At 42.8% G+C, this 22,729-nt stretch overlaps 1 protein-coding gene across 4 annotated transcripts in view; it reads left to right on the forward strand.

Moving 5' to 3' along the window:
- NDRG3 (NDRG family member 3) overlaps positions 1-22,729 on the forward strand; it is an 86,242-nt gene that overhangs the window by 4,741 nt on the left and 58,772 nt on the right. For 2 of the 4 annotated variants that reach the window (XM_027078373.1, XM_027078375.1), the window contains exon 2: positions 16,791-16,922. In XM_027078373.1, the coding sequence (XP_026934174.1) occupies positions 16,836-16,922 (87 nt within the window). In that variant the 5' untranslated portion in view covers positions 16,791-16,835. The remainder of the gene's footprint in view (positions 1-16,790; positions 16,923-22,729) is intronic. The other 2 variants (XM_027078374.1, XM_027078376.1) reach the window with 1 other exon arrangement.

Below are 22,729 nucleotides of genomic sequence, written 5' to 3' on the forward strand. Positions count from 1 at the left end.
AAATATTTATCTATCTATCTGTTTAGCTGCACTGGGTCTTAGCTGTGACATGCGGGATCTTTTTAGTTGAGGCATGCGGGCTCTTAGTTGCGGCACGCATGCAGGATCTAGTTCCCTGACCAGAGATGGAATCCAGGCCCCCTGCATTGGGAGCACAGAGTTTTAACCACTGGACCACCAGGGAAGTCCCTTCTCTCCCACTTTTTTTTTGTGTGTGTGTGATATGCGGGCCTCTCCCTGTTGTGGCCTCTCCCGTTGCGGAGCACAGGCTCCGGACGTGCAGGCTCAGCGGCCATGGCTCACGGGCCCAGCTGCTCTGCGGCATGTGGGATCTTCCCAGACTGGGGCGCAAACCTGTGTCCCCTGCATCGGCAGGCAGGCTCTCAACCACTGCGCCACCATGGAAACCCTCCCCCACTTTTTGTTTGGAGGTGCTACTTTTTATATTCTTCAGAGATTCAATATAGAAAATTAAAATTAATTTCCCTAATAGAGGAGTTTAGCTATATCATTTGATTGTAATCCCTTTACCACCTAAAAATGCCCACAGTCTACAGTTTGAGTTTTCAATTGACCAAATATAAATTTCTGATACAGCCACTCTTCATACTTGATTTTATTACTAATTATTTTAAGGTTTTTTTGGTTGTTATTTTGCAGTATCTTTTTAAAGGTAATGCTATTTCAGGTTTGGAGCTAGTTATGTTTGTGAGTGTGATGGCCCAAAAACTCATATATTAGGATAAGGAAAATTTAGCTCATAAAAACTTGCTTCTCTTTTCTAATGATAACTTAAGAGAAGTCATGTCAGCTTTTCATTTAATTGGTAGTTGTCATATGATAATCTTTCCAGAAATACCATTTGCTTTCAAAAGAGACACAGTTGTTTATTAAAAATGACAGTTTTATCCTTATCTTTTAAGCCTGAACTTTCAACTTGAGGATAAAAATGAATGCTTTTTGAAATTGTGAGATTTCTTAGCTCTAAAACCATTTAATTTGAAACCTAATAATTGGCAGAGAAAGGAGAAGAGAGGAATCAGGCTATTATCTCTTTATCCCTGTAGTTGAGAAAGCTCTGGGGACCAGGCTTTCTGGGACCCAGGTTTTTAACCAGGATGTTGACTAAAGTGTAACTTAGGGTGATTAGACAGTCCACAGGGTAATTGCTTTTCAAATACTTCCAGATTGGTGCAGGTCTGTCCTATTCATTGAAGTAATAATGATGATAATAATAATACCTAAACTTAGTTTGGTGCTTCTCAGTTTTCAGAATTCTTTGATCATTAAGATCCTGGTAGACTCCAGTAGCCAAAGCTGAAAAAAATAAGTAGAAGAATTAATGGTCAGTTGGCATCAAGTGGAAGAGTCGTTTATAGAGGCTGCCCAAGCTCTAGCTGCAGGTGCTCAGGTGCAAATCCTTATTCTGCCCCTTGCTAGCTGTGTGACCTTTGGCATATTACAGAACCTCTCCAAGCCTCAGTTTCTTCATCTGTAAAATGGGGAGATTACAGTACTATCTTATAAGTGTGTGGGAAAATAAAATGGAATAATGGATGAAACTGCTTGTTCTGGTATCTGGCATAGAGTCAGTGATCAATATCTTATGAGCATCAGGTTAGTATGAGTATTAAGTATTGCCTCTTAGGGCTCTTATTTGTCCTTCACCTCCACGCACGTTGTCTTAAAGAACAGATTGTGTTCAGGGATTCTATCTCATAGCTGGTGGGAACTTGGAACCCATCCCAAGAGCACGTACCAGAGCCTTGCCAGCAGTAGCTTTCCTGGTGTCAAGAGTTGGAGACAGAGGGTAGTGCTTCTGCTTCTAAAGTGACTTTAGTATGACCCCCTTGTTAGGCTTCAGCTGGTTGATGGGTGTCTGGGATTAACAAGAACTCCCCTAGATGTGTGTTGCTTTGTTCTAATAGCTATCTGTACCAGTACCCTGGGATGAATAGAATGGTTATACAAGCAGACTCAGATCCCCAGCTTGGCAGTCTCTGCAGACCTCCCGTTTACCACCTGCTGCCAGAATCCTGGAGTGACACAACAGGAAGGTGGGCCTATTGTGAGGGGTGCTACTCTTTTCCTTTTAGAAAAACACAAGGTGCGTGGACAGCCCTTATCCAGGGCTGAGGACTATAGAGAGATTTACTGTTAAAATGAGGGTCTGGGGCTTCCCTGGTGGCTCAGTGGTTGAGAGTCGCCTGCCGATGCAGGGGACACGGGTTCGTGCCCTGGTCCGGGAAGATCCCACATGCCGCGGAGCGGCTGGGCCCGTGAGCCATGGGCCGCTGAGCCTGCGCGTCCGGAGCCTGTGCTCCGCAACGGGAGAGGCCACAACAGTGAAAGGCCTGCGTACCGCCAAAAAAACCCCAAAAAAACCAAAATAAAATGAGGGTCTGTGGGCATGCTTCAGCAGCTGCCTTTGATCACTCTCCCCGTCCCCCACCTCTGCTTATGGCATAGCATCTCTGAAAGTATTTTCCTGGTGAAGAGTAACCCAGACTTTCCTTTATGCAGTGCAAAACATCAGTGAGCTGTATTTTAAAAAGTCATTGTTTCTTCCACAGAGCTGGGGGGTTGGCTTGTTTATCTGGCTTTCTGGGGAGTCTCCTGAGACCCTTTCCTTTCCTCAGGGCCCTCAGGAGACAGCAATGAAATCAACATCCATTACCCTAGACACTTGAGAGGATGCTTAAGTTAATAGTTTTATGATACGATTAATTCAGGCTTTAACCCTGGCAAAACTTAAGAGGCAAGTCATCAGATTGTGCCTCTTAAAGACTGAAGTATGGCCTCTAGCCCAGGACTCTGTGGTATCTTTCAGAGCCTGGAATAGGAGTCCAGATGCCAGTCCCAACCCTACACCCAGCCGACTATGTGAATTTAGGCAGACCACTTAAACTTCTAGGCCTCTTTTCTCATCTGAAAGTGACAGCATGACTGTAGACCAGTGGTCCTCAGTTCTAGCTGCGTGTAAGAATCACCTGTGGAGCTTTAAAAGCAATACCTGGGCCCTGTCTTAGCCCGATTAAATTGGATCCTTAGGGTTGAGGCCTGGGTATTGATGTTCTTCAAAGCTCCCCAGGTCTTTCTAATGTGTAGCTAAGAGAACTGCTGGACAAGATGCCACGTTTTAAACAACTGTGTCATTTTGTTCCTCAGGAACCCTCAGTTGATTGTCCAGTGATGTCTGAGTCATGTGCTCTGTGTTCTGACCAGCCTTGTCTTCTTTCCCAACTACGTTGTTCTTCCTGGTGTCTCTTGGATATGTTGTGTACATTTCTTTCTTTCCCAGCTCAAATGTCCTCACCTGGAATGTCCTCTCCTCCCTTCCAGCTATCCAGAACATATCCATTCAAGGCCCTCCACTCTTAACTCCTTTGGGAAACTCCTGACCATCCCAGTCCTTAGTTATTTCTCCCACTTCTGCACTGGTTCCGACCTTCGTTTAACTCTGGCTAAACGTAGTGAACACTAGATGCAATGTAAGACATGATGCCCAGGTAACATTCTGTCCTCCTGGGTAGGTGGGACACATGGAAATACCACTGGTTTGACTTGTATACTGTTAAACATCTGTGGAGTATCTTGTATTGTTGGCTATTTCATTACGGTGTGTATCTTGTAACTGTTAGTTGATGGATGGCTCTCTGTGACCTGACTCCAGTGGACGTTTTTAGCTTTATCACCTATTACCAACAGCAAGCTTCTGCTCTTGCCAAACTGGAACGTTTTCCAGCGGTGCTTTCTCATCATCTTGCTTTTTCGTTCTCCTCCCTTTCTGGCATTCCTTCTTTTATTCTCTCATCCTGACCTATAGGAATGGTGTCTGTTCTTCAAGGTCCAGTTCAAATATTACCTCCTCCATGAAACTTTTTCTCAGCACCACAACCTGCATTGAGTGACCTTTGCTGTAAACCCCTGTATCCCTTAGAGCAGTGGTTCTCAGCTGGGGCTGATTTTGCCCCCCAGAGGACATTTGGCAATACCTGGTTGTCACAACTGTGGGAGGAGGGTGCTGCTAGCATTCAGTGGGTGGAGGCCAGGGATGCTACTAAACATGCTACCCAGGACAGCCCCACAACAAAGAATTATCTGGCCTAAAGTATCAGCGGTGCTGAGGTTGAGCAAATGCCTTAGAGTTTGTCCAATTCATAGGCTCATGTTTATCCTGCCTCAGACTGTAGTGATTTGTTTATAGACTTAATCTCCCCCACTCAATTGAATTAATGGGTGAAGGCAGACTCCAGTTCCAAATCTGGGCTTTCTTGTTATTAACTTCATATTAAGGTTTAATCCTAGAGCCTGTGGCCAGATCCTAACTACACAGTGTAACTGAGGACCAGAGATAAAGCGGTTCTTAGTGTGGGATGGGCGCAGTGAGGCAATCAGCTGAATTTCTCTCCTTTTTACCTCCAGGTCTTTCCATCTGTGATAACCTGGGAGGAACTGTGGTGCAGGGCATAGAGTAATAAGCATTGGGGATCAGAAGAAAATTGGATTTTGCTTCGAGCCGTTGCATTTATTAGTTGTGTTTTTTGGTCAGTCCATTTCACCTCTTTAAGCCTCAGTTTCCTCGTCTCTGCGATAGAAATGATGCAGTGCCCCAGTGTTTTACCTCACAGTGCCATTGTGATAATCCAATGAGATGGTAGGTCTTTAATCTAAATTGTAAAGTGCTGTAATAATCATTTAGCCAGGGGTTTATAGGTAAAAAGAGAGGACGTGAGTCAGCTTGCTGTAGGAACACCACTGTCCACTTTCCCAGCCAGTCCTCTGGCCACTTCCTGCAGCTTTCCAGTCATAACTGCTTCAGCACCAGCTCCAGCTGACCCCTTCCAGCTCAGTCTCCTTAGTGTGCCTCCCTCGTTTGCTGCCTTCATTTTGGTTTGGTTATCTGCCTGCAATCTTGCCAAAACCAAAAGTGACTGATTTTGCCCTTAGAATACAAACTAGTGGCCGGGTGTCAGTACATCCTGGCAAAGCATGATGAAGGCCAAACAAATTACCTGGGTCATAGCATAGGGAAAAGCGACAAAATAAGACAGTGTAGGGCTTCCCTGGTGGCGCAGTGGTTGAGAGTCCGCCTGCCGATGCAGGGGACACTGGTTTGTGCCCCGGTCCGGGAGGATCCCACATGCCACGGAGTGGCTGGGCCCGTGAGCCATGGCCGCTGAGCCTGCGCGTCTGGAGCCTGTGCTCCGCAGTGGGAGAGGCCACAGCAGTGAGAGGCCCGCGTACCGCAAAAAAAAAGTAAGGGGGGGGGCATTATCTTTTTAAAAAAAAATTTATTTATTTATTTATTTTATCATTATTTTTTAAATCTTTGGCTGGGTTGGGTTTTCACTGCTGCGCACAGGCTTTCTCTAGTTGCGGCGAGTGGGGGCTACTCTTCTTCGCAATGTGCGGGCTTCTCATCATGGTGGCTTCTCTTGCTGCGGAACACGGGCTCTACGCACGCGGGCTTCAGTAGTTGTGGCACGCGGGCTCAGTAGTTGTGGCTCACGGGCTCTAGAGCGCAGGCTCAGCAGTTGTGGTGCATGGGCTTAGTTGCTCCGCAGCATGTGGGATCTTCCCGGACCAGGGATCAAACCCGTGTCCCCTGCATTGGCAGGAGGATTCTTAACCACTGTGCCACCAGGGAAGTCCGGGCCATTGTCTTTTGACAGGGAAAGTCAATGGCATTAAAATCTAGAAAAAATAAGATTCAGTACTCCATGCTAAAAAGCCCATGACTATGACTTATTAAACATCTACAAAATGACATTTCTGAATTTAAGTGCAAGCAGAAATGACCAAGAGAGACACCAGTGTTCTTTGATACACAGAGTCAGCACTGAGAGGGCCTTTAAAGATCATCAAGATTACTGACTTTTAATTATTGCACCAAAACCCTGATTCTTCTAGTCATGGAAAGAGCGCATCAGATGTGGACTCTAGACCTAGGTGGGCCCCTACCTAGCTGAGTGGCGCTAGGCAAAGCATTTCTCCTTTCTGGACCTCAGTTTCCCCATCTGTCAAGAGAAAAGGCTGGGCAGGATGACATCTTAGGCCCCTGATAGGACTGACATTCTGTGACCCAAAAGCTCCCTGTAAATGTCGTACTTTACATGTTCCCCAGGGTAAGCACTCCCCTATCCTCTGCTTCACAGGGCTCTTACTATAATCCTACGAGGTCACCCAGTTATCAGTCTAATGAGGTTCAACGATTAGCTGAAGGTCACTCAGCAAATCAGTGGGAGGCTGCCCTTGGCCTGATTCCAGGGACATGAGGGTCTCAGGCTTTTATCTTACTCTACACTGTTTATTTAGTCAGAAAAACTCACTGAGATTTCCAGGGCTTAAAAACATTGTTTTGCTACTTTAAAAAGACAATAAGGAACTATACATAGTATTGGCTTTCTAAACTATACACTGTATTTTTTTGGGGGGGGCGGGGCGGTACGCAGGCCTCTCACTGCTGTGGCCTCTCCCACTGCGGAGCACAGGCTCTGGACGCACAGGCCCAGTGGCCATGACTCACGGGCCCAGCTGCTCTGCGGCATGTGGGATCTTCCAGACCGGGGCACGAACCCGTGTCCCCTGCATTGGCAGGCGGACTCTCAACCACTGCACCACCAGGGAAGCTCCCCCCTTTTTTTTTTCGTTTTTTGGCCATGCCGCACAGCTTGTGAGATCTTAGTTCCTGAACCAGGGATTGAACCCAGGCCCCCAGCAGTGAGAGCGTGGAGTCCTAATTACTGGCCTGCCAGGGAATTCCCGCTAATGGCCCTTTCTTAGTCCTCCTCCTCTTTTCTGCTTCAGCATTTGACAGTTTCCTTCCCCTTCCATGTAACTTGGTCTTCTTCCTTGGCTTCTTTGACATTGTATTTCTGCTTTTCCTCTTGCATCTCTGAGCTTTTTTTTCCGGTTGTGCCAGGCCTTAGTTGCGGCACGCGGGCTCCTTAGTTGTGGCATGCAAACTCTTAGTTGCGGCATGCATGTGAGATCTAGTTCCCTGACCACGGATCGAACCCAGGACCCCTGCATTGGGAGCACGGAGTCTTATCCACTAGGCCACTAGGGAAGTCCCTCTGAGTTTTCTTTTTCTTTGTTTCTTTTCCATCACTGAGCTGTCTTTCAGAAGAACCCAGGGCCTGCAGCTCCTCCTTGTCTCTGGTTTGGTGAGCGCCTACAGATTTTCCTCACTAATTCTGACTCCTACCTGTGTATCTCTTGTAAGGCCAAATTTCAGCTCTGGTTCAAAAGTGTTTTTTTCACCAATTTCTCAGTTCCCCCATTTCCGTTAACAGTGCCATCATTTTTTTATCCCTAGAAACCTTGGGAAAATCTGGCTCTTCTCTGATCTCAGGCTATTTTTTACCAACCATATACCCCAGATCTCCCTTTTTCTTTCTTTTTTTTTTTGAATTTTATTTATTTTTTATACAGCAGGTTCTTATTAGAATAAGAATCTCCCAATCTCCAAATTCATCACACCACCACCACCACCCCTACCGCTTTCCCCCCTTGGTGTCCATACGTTTGTTCTCTATATCTGTGTCTCTATTTCTGTGCTGCAAACCGGTTCATCTGTACCATTTTTCTAGGTTCCACATATATGCGTTAATATGCGATATTTGTTTTTCTCTTTCTGACTTAGTTCACTCTGTATGACAGTCTCTAGATCTATCCACGTCTCTACAAATGACCCAGTTTTGTTCCTTTTTATGACTGAGTAATATTCCATTGTATATATGTACCACATCTTCTTTATCCATTTGCCTGTCGATGGGCATTTAGGTTGCTTCCATGACCTGGCTGTTGTAAATACTGCTGCAGTGAATATTGGGGTGCATGTGTCTTTTTGAATTATGGTTTTCGCTGGATATATGCCCAGGAGTGGGATTGCTGGGTCATATGGTAGTTCTATTTTTAGTTTTTTAAGGAAGCTCCATACTGTTCTCCATAGTGGCTGTATCAATTTACATTCCCACCAACAGTGCAAGAGGGTTCCTTTTCTCCACACCCTCTCCAGCATTTATTGTTTATAGATTTTTTGATAATGGCCATTCTGACTGCTGTGAGGTGCTACCTCACTGTAGTTTTGATTTGCATTTCTCTAATAATTAGTGATGTTGAGCAGCTTTTCATGTGCTTCTTGGCCATCTGTATGTCTTCTTTGGAGAAATGTCTATTTAGGTCTTCTGCCCATTTTTGGATTGGGTTGTTTGTTTTTTAAATATTGAGCTGCATGAGCTGTTTATATATTTTGGAGATTCATCCTTTGTCCGTTGATTTGTTTGCCAATATTTTCTCCCATTCTGAGGGTTGTCTTTTCGTCTTGTTTGTAGTTTCCTTTGCTTTGCAAAACCTTTTAAGTTTCGCTAGGTCCCATTTGTTTATTTTTGTTTTTATTTCCATAACTCTAGGAAGCAGATCAAAAAAGATCTTGCTGTGATTTATGTCAAAGAGTGTTCATCCTATGTTTTCCTCTAAGAGTTTTATAGTGTCCAGTCTTACATTTAGGTCTTTAATCCATTTTGAGTTTATTTTTGTGTATGGTGTTAGAGAGTGATCTAATTTCATTCTTTTACATGTAGCTGTCCAGTTTTCCCAGCACCACTTATTGAAGAGACTGTCTTTTCTTCATTGTATATCCTTGCCTCCTTTGTCGTAGATTAGTTGACCATAGGTGCATGGGTTTATCTCTGGGCTTTGTATCCTGTTCCATTGATCTATATTTCTGTTTTTGTGCCAGTAGCATATTGTCTTGATGACTGTAGCTTTGTAGTATAGTCTGAAGTCAGGGAGTCTGATTCCTCCAGCTCCGTTTTTTTCCCTCAAGACTGCGTTGGCTACTTGCAGTCTTTTGTCTCTCCATACAAATTTTAAGACTTTTTGTTCTAGTTCTGTAAAAAACGCCACTGGTAATTTGATAGGGATTACACTGAATCTGTAGATTGCTTTGGGTAGTATAGTCATTTTCACAATATTGATTCTTCCAATCCTAGAACATGATATATCTCTCCATCTGTTTGTGTCATCTTTGATTTCTTTCATCAGTGTCTTATAGTTTTTTGAGTTCAAGTCTTTTACCTCCTTAGGTGTTTATTCCTAGGTATTTTATTCTTTTTGTTGCAATGGTGAATGGGATAGTTTCCTTAATTTCTCTTTCTGATCTTTCATTGTTAGTGTATAGGAATGCAAGAGATTTCTGTGCATTAATTTTGTATCCTGCAACTTTACCAAATTCATTGATGAGCCCTAGTAGTTTTCTGGTGGCATCTTTAGGATTCTCTATGTATAGTATCATGTCATCTGCAAACAGTGACAGTTTTACTTCTTCTTTTCCAATTTGTATTCCTTTTATTTCTTTTTCTTCTCTGATTGCTGTGGCTAGGACTTCCAAAACTATGTTGAATACTAGTGGTGAGAGTGGACATCCTTGTCTCATTCCTGATCTTAGAGAAATGCTTTTAGTTTCTCACCATTGAGAATGATGTTTGCTGTGGGTTTGTCGTATATGGCCTTTATTATGTTGAGGTAGTTTCCCTCTATGCCCACTTTCTGGAGAGTTTTTATCGTAAGTGGGTGTTGAATTTTGTGAAAAGCTTTTTCTGCATCTATTGAGATGATCATATGGTTTTTATTCTTCAATTTGTTAATATGATTGATCACATTGATTGATTTACGTATATTGAAGAATCCTTGCATCCCTGGGATAATTCGCACTTGACCATGGTGTATGATCCTTTTAATGTGTTGTTGGATTCTGTTTGCTACTATTTTGTTGAGGATTTCTGCATCTATATTCATCAGTGATATTGGTCTGTAATTTTCTTTTTTTTGTAGTATCTTTGTCTGGTTTTGGTATCAGGGGGATGGTGGCCTCGTAGAGTGAGTTTGGGAGTTTTCCTTCCTCTGCAAGTTTTTGGAAGAGTTTGAGAAGGGTGGGTGTTAGCTCTTCTCTAAATATTTGATAGAATTCACCTGTGAAACCATCTGGTCCTGTACTTTTGTTTGTTGGAAGATTTTTCATCATAGTTTCAATTCATTACTTGTGATTGGTCTTTTCATATTTTCTGTTTCTTCCTGGTTCAGTCTTGGAAGGTTATACCTTTCTAAGAATTTGTCCATTTCTTCCAGACTGTCCATTTTATTGGCATAGAGTTGCTTGTAGTAGTCTCTTAGGATGCTTTGTATTTCTGTGGTGTCTGTTCTAACTTCTCCGTTTTCATTTCTAATTTTATTGATTTGAGTCCTCTCCCTCTTCTTCTTGATGAGTCTGGCTAATGGTTTATCAATTTTGTTTATCTTCTCAAAGAACCAGCTTTTAGTTTTATTGTTCTTTGTTATTGTTTTCTTTGTTTCTATTTCATTTATTTCTGCTCTGATCTTTATGATTTCTTTCCTTCTGCTAACTTTGGGTTTTGTTTGTTCTTCGTTCTCTAGTTCCTTTAGGTGTAACGTTAGATTGTTTATTTGAGATTTTTCTTGTTTCTTGAGGTAGGCTTGTACAGCTATAAACTTCCCTCTTAGAACTGCTTTTGCTGCATCTCATAGGTTTTGGATCCTCGTGTTTTCATTGTCATTTGTCTCTAGGTATTTTTTTATTTCCTCTTTGATTTCTTCAGTGATCTCTTGGTTATTTAGTAACGTATTGTTTAGCCTCCATCTGTTTGTGTTTTTTACATTTTTTTCCCTGTAATTGATTTCTAATCTCATAGTGTTGTGGTCAGAAAAGATGCTTGATATGATTTCAATTTTCTTAAGTTTACTGAGGCTTGATTTGTGATCCAAGATGTGATCTATCCTGGAGAATGTTCCCTGTGCACTTGAGAAGAAAGTGTAATCTGCTGTTTTGGGGTAGAATGTCCTATAAATATCAATTAAATCTATTTGGTCTTTTGTGTCATTTAAAGCTTGTGTTTCCTTATTAATTTTCTGTTTGAATGACCTGTCCATTGGTGTAAGTGAAGTGTTGAAGTCCCCCACTATTACTGTGTTTCTGTCTATTTCCTCTTTTATAGCTGTTAGCAGTTGCCTTATGTATTGAGGTGCTCCTATGTTGAGTGCATATATATTTATAATTGTTATATCTTCTTGGATTGATCCCTTGATCATTATGTAGTGTCCTTCCTTGTCTCTTGTAACATTCTTTATTTTAAAGTCTATTTTATCTCATATGAGTATTGCTACTCCAGCTCTCTTTTGATTTCCATTTGCATGGAATATGTTTTTCCATCCCCTCACTTTCAGTCTGCATGTGTCCCTAGGTCTGAAGTGGGTCTCTTGTAGACAGCATATATATGGGTCTTGTGTTTGTATCCATTCAGCTAGCCTGTGTCTTTTGGTTGGAGCATTTAATCCATGCACATTTAAGGTAATTATCAATATGTATGTTCCTATGACCATTTTCTTAATTGTTCTAGGTTTGTTTTTGTAGGTCCTTTTCTTCTCTTGTGTTTCCCACTTAGGGAAGTTCCTTTAGCATTTGTTGTAGAGCTGGTTTGGTGGTGCTGAATTCTCTTAGCTTTTGCTTGTCTGTAAAGCTTTGGATTTCTCCATCGAATCTGAATGAGATCCTTGCTGGGTAGAGTAATCTTGGTTGTAGGTTCTTCCCTTTCATCACTTGAAGTATATCATGGCACTCCCTTCTGGCTTGCAGAGTTTCTGCTGAGAAACCAGCTGTTAACCTTATGGGAGTTCCCTTGTATGTTATTTGTCGTTTTTCCCTTGCTGCTTTCAATAATTTTTCTTTGTCTTTAATTTTTGCCAGTTTGATTACTATGTGTCTCAACATGTTTCTCCTTGGATTTATCCTGTATGGGACTCTCTGTGCTTCCTGGACTTGGGTGGCTGTTTCCTTTCCCGTGTTAGGGACGTTTTCGACTATAATCTCTTCAAATATTTTCTTGGGTCCTTTCTCTCTTTCTTCTCCTCTGGCGCCCCTGTAATGCAAATGTTGTTGCATTTAATGTTGTCCCAGAGGTCTCTTAGGCTGTCTTCATTTCTTTTCATTCTTTTTTCTTTATTCTGTTCCACTGCAGTGAATTCCACCATTCTGTCTTCCAGGTCACTTATCTGTTCTTCTGCCTCAGTTATGCTGCTATTGATTCCTTCTAGTGTAGTTTTCATTTCAGTTATTGTTTTGTTCATCTCTGTTTGTTTGTTCTTTAACTCTTCTAGGTCTTTGTTCTTTAATTCTTCTAGGTCTTTGTTAAACATTTCTTGCATCTTCTCGATGTTTGCCTCCATTCTTTTTCCGAGGTCCTGGATCATCTTCACTATCATTATTCTGAATTCTTTTTCTGGAAGGTTGCCTATCTCCACTTCATTTAGTTGTTTTTCTGGGGTTTTATCTTATTCCTTCATCTGGTACAAAGTCCTCTGCCTTTTCATCTTGTCTGTCTTTCTGGGAATGTGGTTTTCCTTCCACTGGGTGCAGAATTTTAGTTCTTCTTGCTTCTGCTCTCTGCCCTCTGGTGAATGAGGCTATCTCCCTTTTTTATCTCTGTGATTCCAATAGCATGGTCAGACTCCTGTCATCTTTCAGCTGGATTTCTGCAGCAATCTTCTCTCTTTCTCCAATGTATTCCCCCTCTAGTTGGTCTGGCCTGTTGAATATTTTAAAAATCCCATCTAATTTATTGAAATCATTTTTGGTTGAAGGCAGGATGAAATTAGATTAACAGAGTCTATCTCTACCCCGCCCTCATCGTCTCTATTAAGGATTGTTGCTAATAATCAAGCCCTTCATTTCTTCACCTTCACCTCAGATGATCCCCACTTCTCCTCAGCTGATGAGGTCATATATTGGACTGTCATTGCTCAAAACTGATTATACCTGAGATCCTAAACAAGATCCCCAGGTGATTGATTGTACATTAGAGTTTGAGGCTCATAATACTGAAAACAAGCAAGAAATAGCACTCTTTTCAGAAACTGGGTACCAAGTAATAGCTGGGATTTTGCTTCACTTTTCCCTACTCATTTCTTGTTCTCCTTGTCCTCAGCTAACTACTGAGATAATGAGAGTTCTTGTCCCGGTGTGATGACTCAAACCTTCAGTCTGAGGCATCTGAGTCATTGGTGGTATAGGATTGCTCTGAGTTTCTGTCACCTTTATTTCAAGGAGGTGCCTCTGTGGGGAGAGTGGAGGAAACCTGCCCAGGGTCCTACAACCAGTAGATGGGGGTCTGGCATAGACATTATGGTATAGTGGGAAAAGCAAAGGTTTTTAAATCCTTGCCTTGTTACTTACTTAGATGTGGATATTGGAAAAGTCACTTAACTTCTCTAAGCCTAAGTTTTTTGCTTATAAAGTAAGAAATGAAGATATCTACTTGGGAGGAGTGTTAAACATAACCTCTGGGAGGAGGAGAATTAAACATAAGGTCTTGAGGTTATAATTTCTGGCACAGAGTATACTTTTCCTCTTTCCCTTTCTAGCCTTTTGATACGGGGTTTGCTTCCTCAGTTTGAGGATGGCTGTTTTTTACTTGTCACTCTCCCCTCTATCTCATAAAACTGGAAAAGAGTTCTTATCTACTACAGTTTATAAAATCCCTACTAGCCTCTTAAAAATATTAACAGCTCTTAGTTCCAGGATGGGAACTGGCAGCCATGTCATTTGTGCAGATGAGGGCACTGCAGGCCTTAGATCCCCAGGAGGGAGCCAGTCTGTGGAGCTGAGGGATCTGGAGATGGAGTTTTCCACCATGTGATCTTAGTTTTCTTATAGGTGTTATAAAACTGCTCATTGGCAAGGGTTCAAGGGCAGTGAGAACTGAGCAAAAATTGAGTCTCCTCTGAGTCTCTGGAAGAACATGTTGGGTCCCCTGTGATGTGGAAGGTGAACATCTACTGTCTTGTTGCCAGTTCCTAAGTCACAGTGTCCTGCCTTGACTGCATTGTGCCTGGATGACAGGGACAACCTTCTCACTTAATTTGTGCCCTTGTTTAAGTGTTTGTCCTGGCACACACTGCATATTTCTTCATCTTTAAATAATGCATGGGAACACTAGGTGAATGCGTCACTTTGGCGGCGCCGCAGGCTTCCCTCTGTCCCTGAGGCTCCATGACAGGCCTCCCCCCGTGGAGTCACATTTGAAAAATTAACATCTTGCAGTGCCCTGCTTTCAAATGAGTGAATTAAAGTACGGAATAAAGAGGTGGGTTGGAAAAACAGTTTCAGGAAATCACCATTTTACATGAGGGGAAAATGGAAATAGACTAAAATGTTAACAGTGGTGGTTTTTAGAAGGAAGGGCTGCGAGTAAAACATCTTTTCATTATTCCATGGTTTCTGCATTTTCTAAAGGGAGCCCACATTACTTTTAAATAGGAAGAAGAAGTTTGAAATTGCCATTTTAAATTACTGATAAGTAGTGAAATCCAAATGAAAAGTAGCCACAATTTATAGTGTGGTTAATAAACAGAGTGACTAGATCCCAGTTAGGCCAATATTTTGGGAGTTAACTGGGTTGAAGTGGGGACTATAAAAGAGAAATTTTAGATGCTGGCGGAAATTGGTGATAAAACGTTCAAGCCATCTCATCCCGTTTTGAAGTGTGACTGATATGAAAATAAAATAAAATAAAAATTCAGTTTCTGGGCATTCAGTAGCTCAATCAAGTTTATAGAATACCTGGGATCTGAGAAAAGAACCACGTCCTTCAGGGAGGTTTAATATCGGGCTTGTGCTGTCTAACTGGCACAAATGTTTGGGGTCCTCATGTTGGCAGGTGGGGTCCATAGTTTGAGCAGTGGTCCTTGTTGGCACCCTCTGGGTTCTTCAGAGTAATGGTAGAAGAGGTTTTGTTAGTCAGCCGAGAGCAGGATTTATTTTGGTGTATTGGTCATTAATAGTTAAGAGTTTGCCTGGAACACATACCCTCTCCATAGCTAACCAAGTCAAAGCCATACATCCTACCTCTGGAGGGAAAAACAGAAAAGTGGATTAATATAATAAAGTAGTATCTTGTGAAGGATTCCCACCAATCAGAAGTAATTGCTCCTCCTTTGAACTCCTCTGGCTCTTCTTCTTACTTCTCATTTTGTAGTTAGCTTTATAGATAGCTGTCGTCTCTACTCTTTAGTAAGCTCCTGGAAGGCAGGGACCTTCCTTATATCGTCCATAATGCTTTGCACAGTGAGTACTCAATAAATGGTTGTTGAATGTCTGAATTCCCAACTCATGAATTTAGCATTTTTCCTGCAGGGCCAGGGCAGAGGAGATGAAGCCTAGAGCTTTGGCGTCTGGGTAGGAATCACTTGCATGCAGTATCCAGTATCTGCAGCCTCTGCCCATGGCTTCCTGTACAGTAGGATGAGGCTCTGCCTCTCTATTCCAACTTTCCCTAACTTCTCCCTCTTTGTGTTAGTTGTCTATTGCTATGTAATAAATCACTCCAAAACAAAGTTATGTATTATGTCTCATGGTCCTGGGTCAGGAATTGGGGAGCAGGCTGGGCAGGGCAGCTCAGGATCTCTCCTGAGGTTGCAGTCAGATGTCTCCAGGGCTGCAGTCATCTGCCGTCTTGACTGGGGCTGGAGGATCCATTTGCGAGGTGGCTCACTCACATGGCTGGTAGGTTGGTTCTGACAAGTTGGTTCTCTTCCCCAGAGGGCTATTTGAATGTCCTCACTATATGGTGACTGGCTTCCCCCAGAGCTAATGAATCAGGACTACAGTGTCTTAAAACAGAAATTATAATGCCTTTTATATTGTCGCTTCAGAAGTCACATACTGTTGCTTCTGCCATATTCTATTACTTACACAGGCCATCCCTGATGTTTTTGGATGGGAGATTACACATGAGTGCAGATATCAGGAGTCAAGGACCCTTGGGCTCATTGGAGGCCATGGTGGAGGCTGGCTACCATACTCTCCATCTACTGCTTTGATTCCCCAGTTGAAGGCTGGTGAGCTTAGCCTTGGTTTATCTGTTTATCCTAGGCTACAGCATTAACCTTCAATTTTTGTTCTCCCTTAATCCACCCTCCAAACTGTTGCTTTCTGAAGTGTAACTGTGAGCAGTGTTGTTCTCTTACTTATGCAAAGTAACTAAAATGGATTTTCCACGAGGGCAAAGGCTATTGTATTAAGTATCTATTGCTGCATAAAAATATTACTGCAACCTTAGTGGTTTAAAACAACACACATTTATCATCTCAGTTTCAGGGGGTTGGGATTCCAGCTGGGTTGACTGGGTCCTCTGCAAGGCTGCAGTCAAGGTTCCGGTCAGGGCTGGCTTCTCATCTGAGGCTCGACTGGGGAAGGATCCACTCCCAGGCCCATATGGTTGTTGGCAGCCGTCAGTTCCTTGCAGGTGGTTGGACTGAGCATCCCAGTTTCTTGCTCTTTTGGCTGGAGGCTGTTTCTTACCACATGGCCCTCTCACAACACGCCAACTTGCTTCTTCAAAACCAGCAGGGGAAAGTGTGTCTCTCCACAAGACAGATGTTAAATATTTTTGTAATGTAATCATACACAGATACTCATGTACATTCCATCACTTTTGCCATATTCTAATGGCTAAAAGCAAGCCATGGGTCCCACCCACACTCAGTTGGTGGGGTGGGAAATTATGCATGGGTGTGAATGCTAGGAGGTACAGAGATCACGGAGGCCACTTTAGAGTCTGTTTGCCCTAAGCGTCTAGTCTAATGTGTCTTCAGCACCCTGAGCCACGCATGACACGTACTAAGCTCTAATATTTGAATGAATGGATGTAGTGTGCCTGTTATGTTTCCAGCTCCTAGTTTAAGCTTTTTGCTTCACTTCTCTTCTGTTTCAGAGTTACTGATTTACTCTTGAGAATCCTCTACTCTAATCTGTCCTCATGGATGAACTTCAGGATGTTCAACTCACAGAGATCAAACCACTTCTAAATGATAAGGTAAAGACTGCTGTTGTCACTAAAATATATGTAAGTCTTTTCTTCTGTGATTAGTTCATTTTCTATATTATCTAAATAGTAACTAACTCAAAACATATTTAACTTGACTTTCTATGGAGAGAATACTTTAAAAAATATATTGCTTAACCTTCTTCTTGATGTCTTGCCTCCCTTTCTTCCTACTTTTGTTTCCACTGGCCAAATTCAATCAAGTTATCCTTGGAATTTTCCTGTTTTACAGATAGAGATGTTAAGCAGAGAGTGTGAGAGTGGGTTTGACTTGGAATCCAAGTGTCTTGACTTTCAATTTCTATAAGGAAAACTTAACATCCATGGCTGGTGATGTACACAGGCTGCAGTGCTCTCTTTAAAATTTGTCAAGTCTGTGATGTGACCTTTCTGTCTACGTTGAGGTTTTCATCAGGGATGCCTGGATGTTGGTAATACACCTCATTTTTATGTTCGTGTCAGAGAACTACACAATAAGCATCATAGTTAATAGCCACCAGGATTCAGCAAGTAAAGAGTGCTGTGATGGTGGGAGTTACCAAAAAGCTAAGAAAGGCTTATCCGCTCTCCTCTCCCTCTCCATTCAGTAAATGCGCCTGAAATTCTGTCTTTTCAGCCCTATTCTTTTGGTTTATTGTCATGGTCCCCTATTAAAATACTGTTCTAGCTTGGTGTGGATGAGTGCATGGCATCCTTTCCTGAGGGAAGTATTGTTGGAGAGTAAGGGTGAAGATGGGTGAGGTCAGGATGGGGGCAGGGGCTATACCAGAAGATGCTGTTGCCTGTTATCTCTTTTGCCCAAAGCAAGGCCCTTCACCTACAACTTCTGGGGCGGTTGACTTACTGTGTGTTCATTAATTTGCTGTTGAAACCTGTCAACCCCGTTTTCGTCCCTGTGACCTCATCTCCATCCCCACTCCCACTCCTTCCTTTATCTTTCACCAGATTTCTTGCTCTCTCCCTTAGCAAGCTGCACACTTTTTTAAAACCCCCATTTGGTTTCTTCTGCTGCTTCCCTTCATGTTTTCAGAAAACTCTCTCCTTTAAGCAGTGTCTTTTGGTGCATGTGAAGAGCTGTCCCCAAAATGATTTGCTACAAAGAGGAGGAAGGAAATAAAATCTGCAACTGTAAAGCTTATGTATAGCCACAGAAATGAATCGTTACAGGGCAAGTGGGGGTAGGCAGTTTAGCTTCAGGAAGGTAGTAACCTATCCTAAACCTGGCTGATAGTCAGAATCAGCTGGGGAATTGCTTAAAAATACGAATTCCTGGGCCCCACTCTAGAACAACTAAATTGGAATCTGAGGGGAGGGGGACAAGACACACACACTTCTCTATAATCAGTGGTCCTCAACCCTGGCAGCTTATTGGAATTACTTGGGGAGATTTAAAAATGACCGATGCCCAAGTCCTACCTCCAGAGGTTCTAATTGAACTGGTCTGGGGTGAACTTTTTTAACAGCTTCCAAAATTGAGAACCACGCCTAAAGTGATTGTGATTAGACAATGTTGGAAACCCATGACCTGATGGATCTCAGACATTTGAGGACTAGGACACAGATAAGAGGAGGATTCTGCGTTGACCCCGGAAGTCCACAGGATGCCTGAGACACCTACATGAAGAGTTGCAGGAGGGACTTCCCTGGCGGTCCAGTGGTTAAGACTCTGCACTTCCACTGCAGGGGGTGCGGGTTCGATCCCTGGTCGGGGAACTAAGATCCTGCATGCTGTGCAGCGTGGCCAAAAAAAAAAAAGCGTTGCAGGAGTTAATTGACTGGATACCTCGTAGAGAAGGCAGCTGGAAAAGAAAAGATTTGGTGACCATAACCACAGAAAAGCATTGAATTAACATCTGGGTCCTCATCTCTGAGGCCATAGTGATTCCTCAGCTATGTCTGATGTGTGCCCAAGTTCTCGGAACAGAATTGTGTCCCCTCCCCTAAAATTCATATGTTGAAGCCCTAGCTCCCTGTGTGACTTTATTGGAGATAAGGCCTTTAAGGAGGTGACTAAGGTTAAATGAGGTCATATGGTAGAGCCCTAATCCAGTAGAATTGGTGGCCTTATAAGAAGAGTGGGGGAGAGGAAAAGAGAGAGATCCACCCTCCACTCCCACTCCTGGCCAGGTGAGGACACATCTGCAAGCCAAGAAGGGAGCTCTCACCAAAAACTGAACCTGCTGGAACCTTGATCTTGGACTTCCAGCCTCCAGAACTGTGAGAAGATAAATTTCTGTTGTTTAAGCCACTCAGGCAGCCTGAGCAGTCTAAGATACCAAGTGTTGTCTCACTTCCTCAAATCTGTTAGCTCTTCTTTGATAAGCCTGTGCCCACTTCCCACGCTCTATCTCCCTCCCTCCTCTTCCTGGGAAGTGCTTCTAGCCCATCACTATTCATGAGCACTCCCCTGTTCTAGCCAAGCTTTACTGAAGTAGATTGGCAAGAGGGCCCTCTTTAGATGGTATCATTCCCAAAGAATTCTACCCCATCACACCCCACACTCCCCCACTATATCCGTGCTTCTACCTTTGCCCAATAAGTGGGTGCTTCTGCATTATTTTGAAAGGTATAATGGTGAAATGCTTCTCATCCGCTATTTCATTTGATCCTTCCGAAGGCCTGGCGATGTAGGGCACACAGGTCAATTTATTCGCATATTGCTGATGAGGAAACTAGGGCTAAGAAAGCTGAAGGCGCTTACTCAGACTGTGTACCCAAGAACCCCTGCTGTGTGGCAGGATTCTCAATCTTGGCACTGTGAGTGTTTTGGGCTAGATTATTATTTATTGTGGGAGACTGTCCTGTGCATTGTAGGGTGTTTAACAGCATCCTTGGCCTCTACCCACTAGATGCCAGTAGTACCCTGGAGTCATGACAACCAACAATGTCTCCAAATATTGTCAGATGTCTCCTGGCGAGGGGGGCAGAATCTCCCCATTTGAGAACCACTGCTCTTAGGGTATAAGCCTCCAGGTTTGAATAGGAGATGTCTTGAAATGTTTTGTTTTCGGGGAAGTTTTATTTTGCCTAATAGCCTATCCTGCTATTATGTATTAAGCACTTTTTATGTGCCAGGTGCTTTACATACCTTCTCTCTTTTAATCATCAGAATATCCCTTTGAAGTAGATAGTATTCCTCACTTAGCAGATGAAAATCTGACTGAAAGATGGGCTTGCCCCGTCAGTAAGTGGCCAAGCCAGGACTGAAACCCAAATCTTTCCTACTCCACAACCTGAGGCCTTTCCACTGTGTTCACACTAGATATTTTGGCATCACCTCTGAGGCTTGCCCTCTCTCTTTAAGGAGAAGCCTAGAGGCATTTATTATTTCACTTCATCTTTCTGTCCGTTCTCCTCATAGACACTCTTAGCCAGAGACATCGCTGTGCCCTTCCAGGCTTCAGGGAGCTAAAGGAAGTCTAGACCCAACCTGTAATGCAGAAATTTGTCCTGAGCTGACTATAAGGAAGCATTCTCAAAATAGCTTTAAGCGAGGCTTCTGTTAACTTTTCTCTTGTTGTTTGTTGGTACTTTTCCCATTTACTTTTAGTATGCCTGTGATTTTGTCGACGGCTCAGAATGGTGAAGAAGTGGGTAATCTTGCCATGCTTGTTTTGGCTCCAGTGATGAAAAGAAGCACCTGCCAGCACTTCTGTTTGTTATTTTGGAGGCAGATATCGCACAGGAATGTGAAATGATTTTTTAAAAAATAACATTTAACCATTTTCAGAGCACTTTCACAAATACTATCTAATTTGAATCTCCTGACCTCTTGTGAAGTAGGTAGTTAAAGGTATTTTTAGCTGCATTTTACAGATGAGACTCAGAGAGGTTATATGACTTGTCTAACATTGGTGTCTTGAAGCCGGGACTAGACCCCACAGCTGTTGACTTCAGCCTGGATCAGGGGGTCTAGGGCTCTTCCCACCATATGCTGCCTCTTGTAGCTGGTTGTTCCAACCTCTTCACCTAACAGACCTTGTACAAGCAGGAGAGCTGGCTGGTTTGTGCTTCATTTTCCCTGCCCTCCTCTACCTAATGTTAGTTCAGATACTGCCGAGCCTGTGAAAGCTGAAGACCAGGCTTGAAAAAATAAATAGTGGAACACAGTTGGCTTCAGCAAAATTGAGGACCTATCAAGAAGGGGAATAAATACTTAGTGGGGGGAACAGAAACAAGTTATTTGCTTTGGTTGTTACAGTAGAAAGTGAGGAAAACCCTAAGGGAGGATATTATAAGAGGAAGCAGGGAGAACCCAGGGATGAGCATTTTTGTAACCTGCAGGACAACAGAGACAGGCCAAAGGATTTATGCCAACGTCTCTTTTAAAAAAACAACACAGGGCCTCCCTGGTAGCGCAGTGATTAAGAATCCGCCTGCCAGTGCAGGGGACACGGGTTCGAGCCCTGGTCCGGGAAGATCCCACATGCCATGGAGCAGCTAAGCCTGTGTGCCACAACTGCTGAGCCTGTGCTCTAGAGCCCGCGAGCCACAACTACTGAGCCCACATGCCGCAACTACTGAAGCCCGTGCGCCTAAAGCCTGTGCTCCACAAAAAGAGAAGCCAGTGCAATGAGAAGCCTGCACACTGCAACGAAGAGTAGCCCCAGCTCGCCGCAACTAGAGAAAGCTGCACACAGCAACGAAGAACTAAGGCAGCCAAAAATAAATAAGTTAAATAAATAAATAAAAAACAAAACCCCCCCACAGATTTACGGACATTTTCATTAAAGAGTATTTGTGAAGTGCAGCATTGCTTGCACAATTCCCCATCTTTCTCCTTTCTACAGTAATCCAAAAAGGATTATTGTCCTTTTTTAGTAGAAATGCCATATTTTATTCTCTTTGACTGTTTTTAATCAGCTTGTTTCTAAAACTTTTACTGTTGTAACAACTCCTCCTCACTTTAGTTCCGAGCTCATTAATTGCAGGTAATGCTTCCTCTTTGGTATTCATTTCTTACTCAAATTGAGTATCTCTATTTTGAGATGCTCATAATCTCTTCCAAAATGATACTCATTGCATTTACTAAGTGCCAGAACTGGGAATAGAGTGGTGAATCAGACACAGCCCCCCACATCAAGTTCACAGAACAGGTAGATTTGCCCCAAATCTCTTCCTGTTGGTAGTTGGTTCTTAGGTCTTATGTATCTTGTCTTTCCATTATATTGTTGCTTTCTGTCTTTTGACAACTCAGTGCATTGACTAGATCTCATGTTGGGAAATTACATTTCTCTTCTCTCTAGCAGTTCCTTGTTTTTCAAACTTTCCTCCTTACCTTCCCCACCTTATTTCGTACTTCTCTTCATACACTGATGTATTCTCAGTTGCTTCTTGCTTATTCTCCAGCCTTGAACTGAGAGAATTACTTGTTTTTAATTCACTTTCTTGAGCTGCTTGATTTACCTTCTGCATTTGGCACTGAGCCTCCACCAGGAAACATTCCCCTTAGTTGGCTTCTACCTTGACTGCAACTTGCAGTAATGACTTTTTTCCTTGAGTTATTCTTCTTTTTCCCTTCCTCCACATTATTCTATTAAAAATTTTTTTTTCTTGAATCCCTTTCTGCTACTTAAGTCTGCTTAGTGCAAGAATCTCTCTGAACATGGAATTAATGGTATATTCAAAATGGACAGAAAATAAAAAGAAAGCACACAGAACCTGAAACTTCTGGAAGTTTTGTTGGAGTGGAACCTTGTACCACAAATATAAGAGACAAATAAGTCCCCAGGGAGGTCTTTCTCCTTCCAGAATCTACCTAGTGAGTAGTATTGAATTTTTCTTTTTCTGGCCATGCTGCGTTGCATGCAGGATCTTAGTTCCCCGAG

Source organism: Aethalodelphis obliquidens, unplaced genomic scaffold, assembly GCF_003676395.1.
Source record: "Aethalodelphis obliquidens isolate GAN/ISIS:26980383/991018 unplaced genomic scaffold, ASM367639v1 scaffold42, whole genome shotgun sequence".
Classification (NCBI taxonomy): Eukaryota; Metazoa; Chordata; class Mammalia; order Artiodactyla; family Delphinidae; genus Aethalodelphis; species Aethalodelphis obliquidens.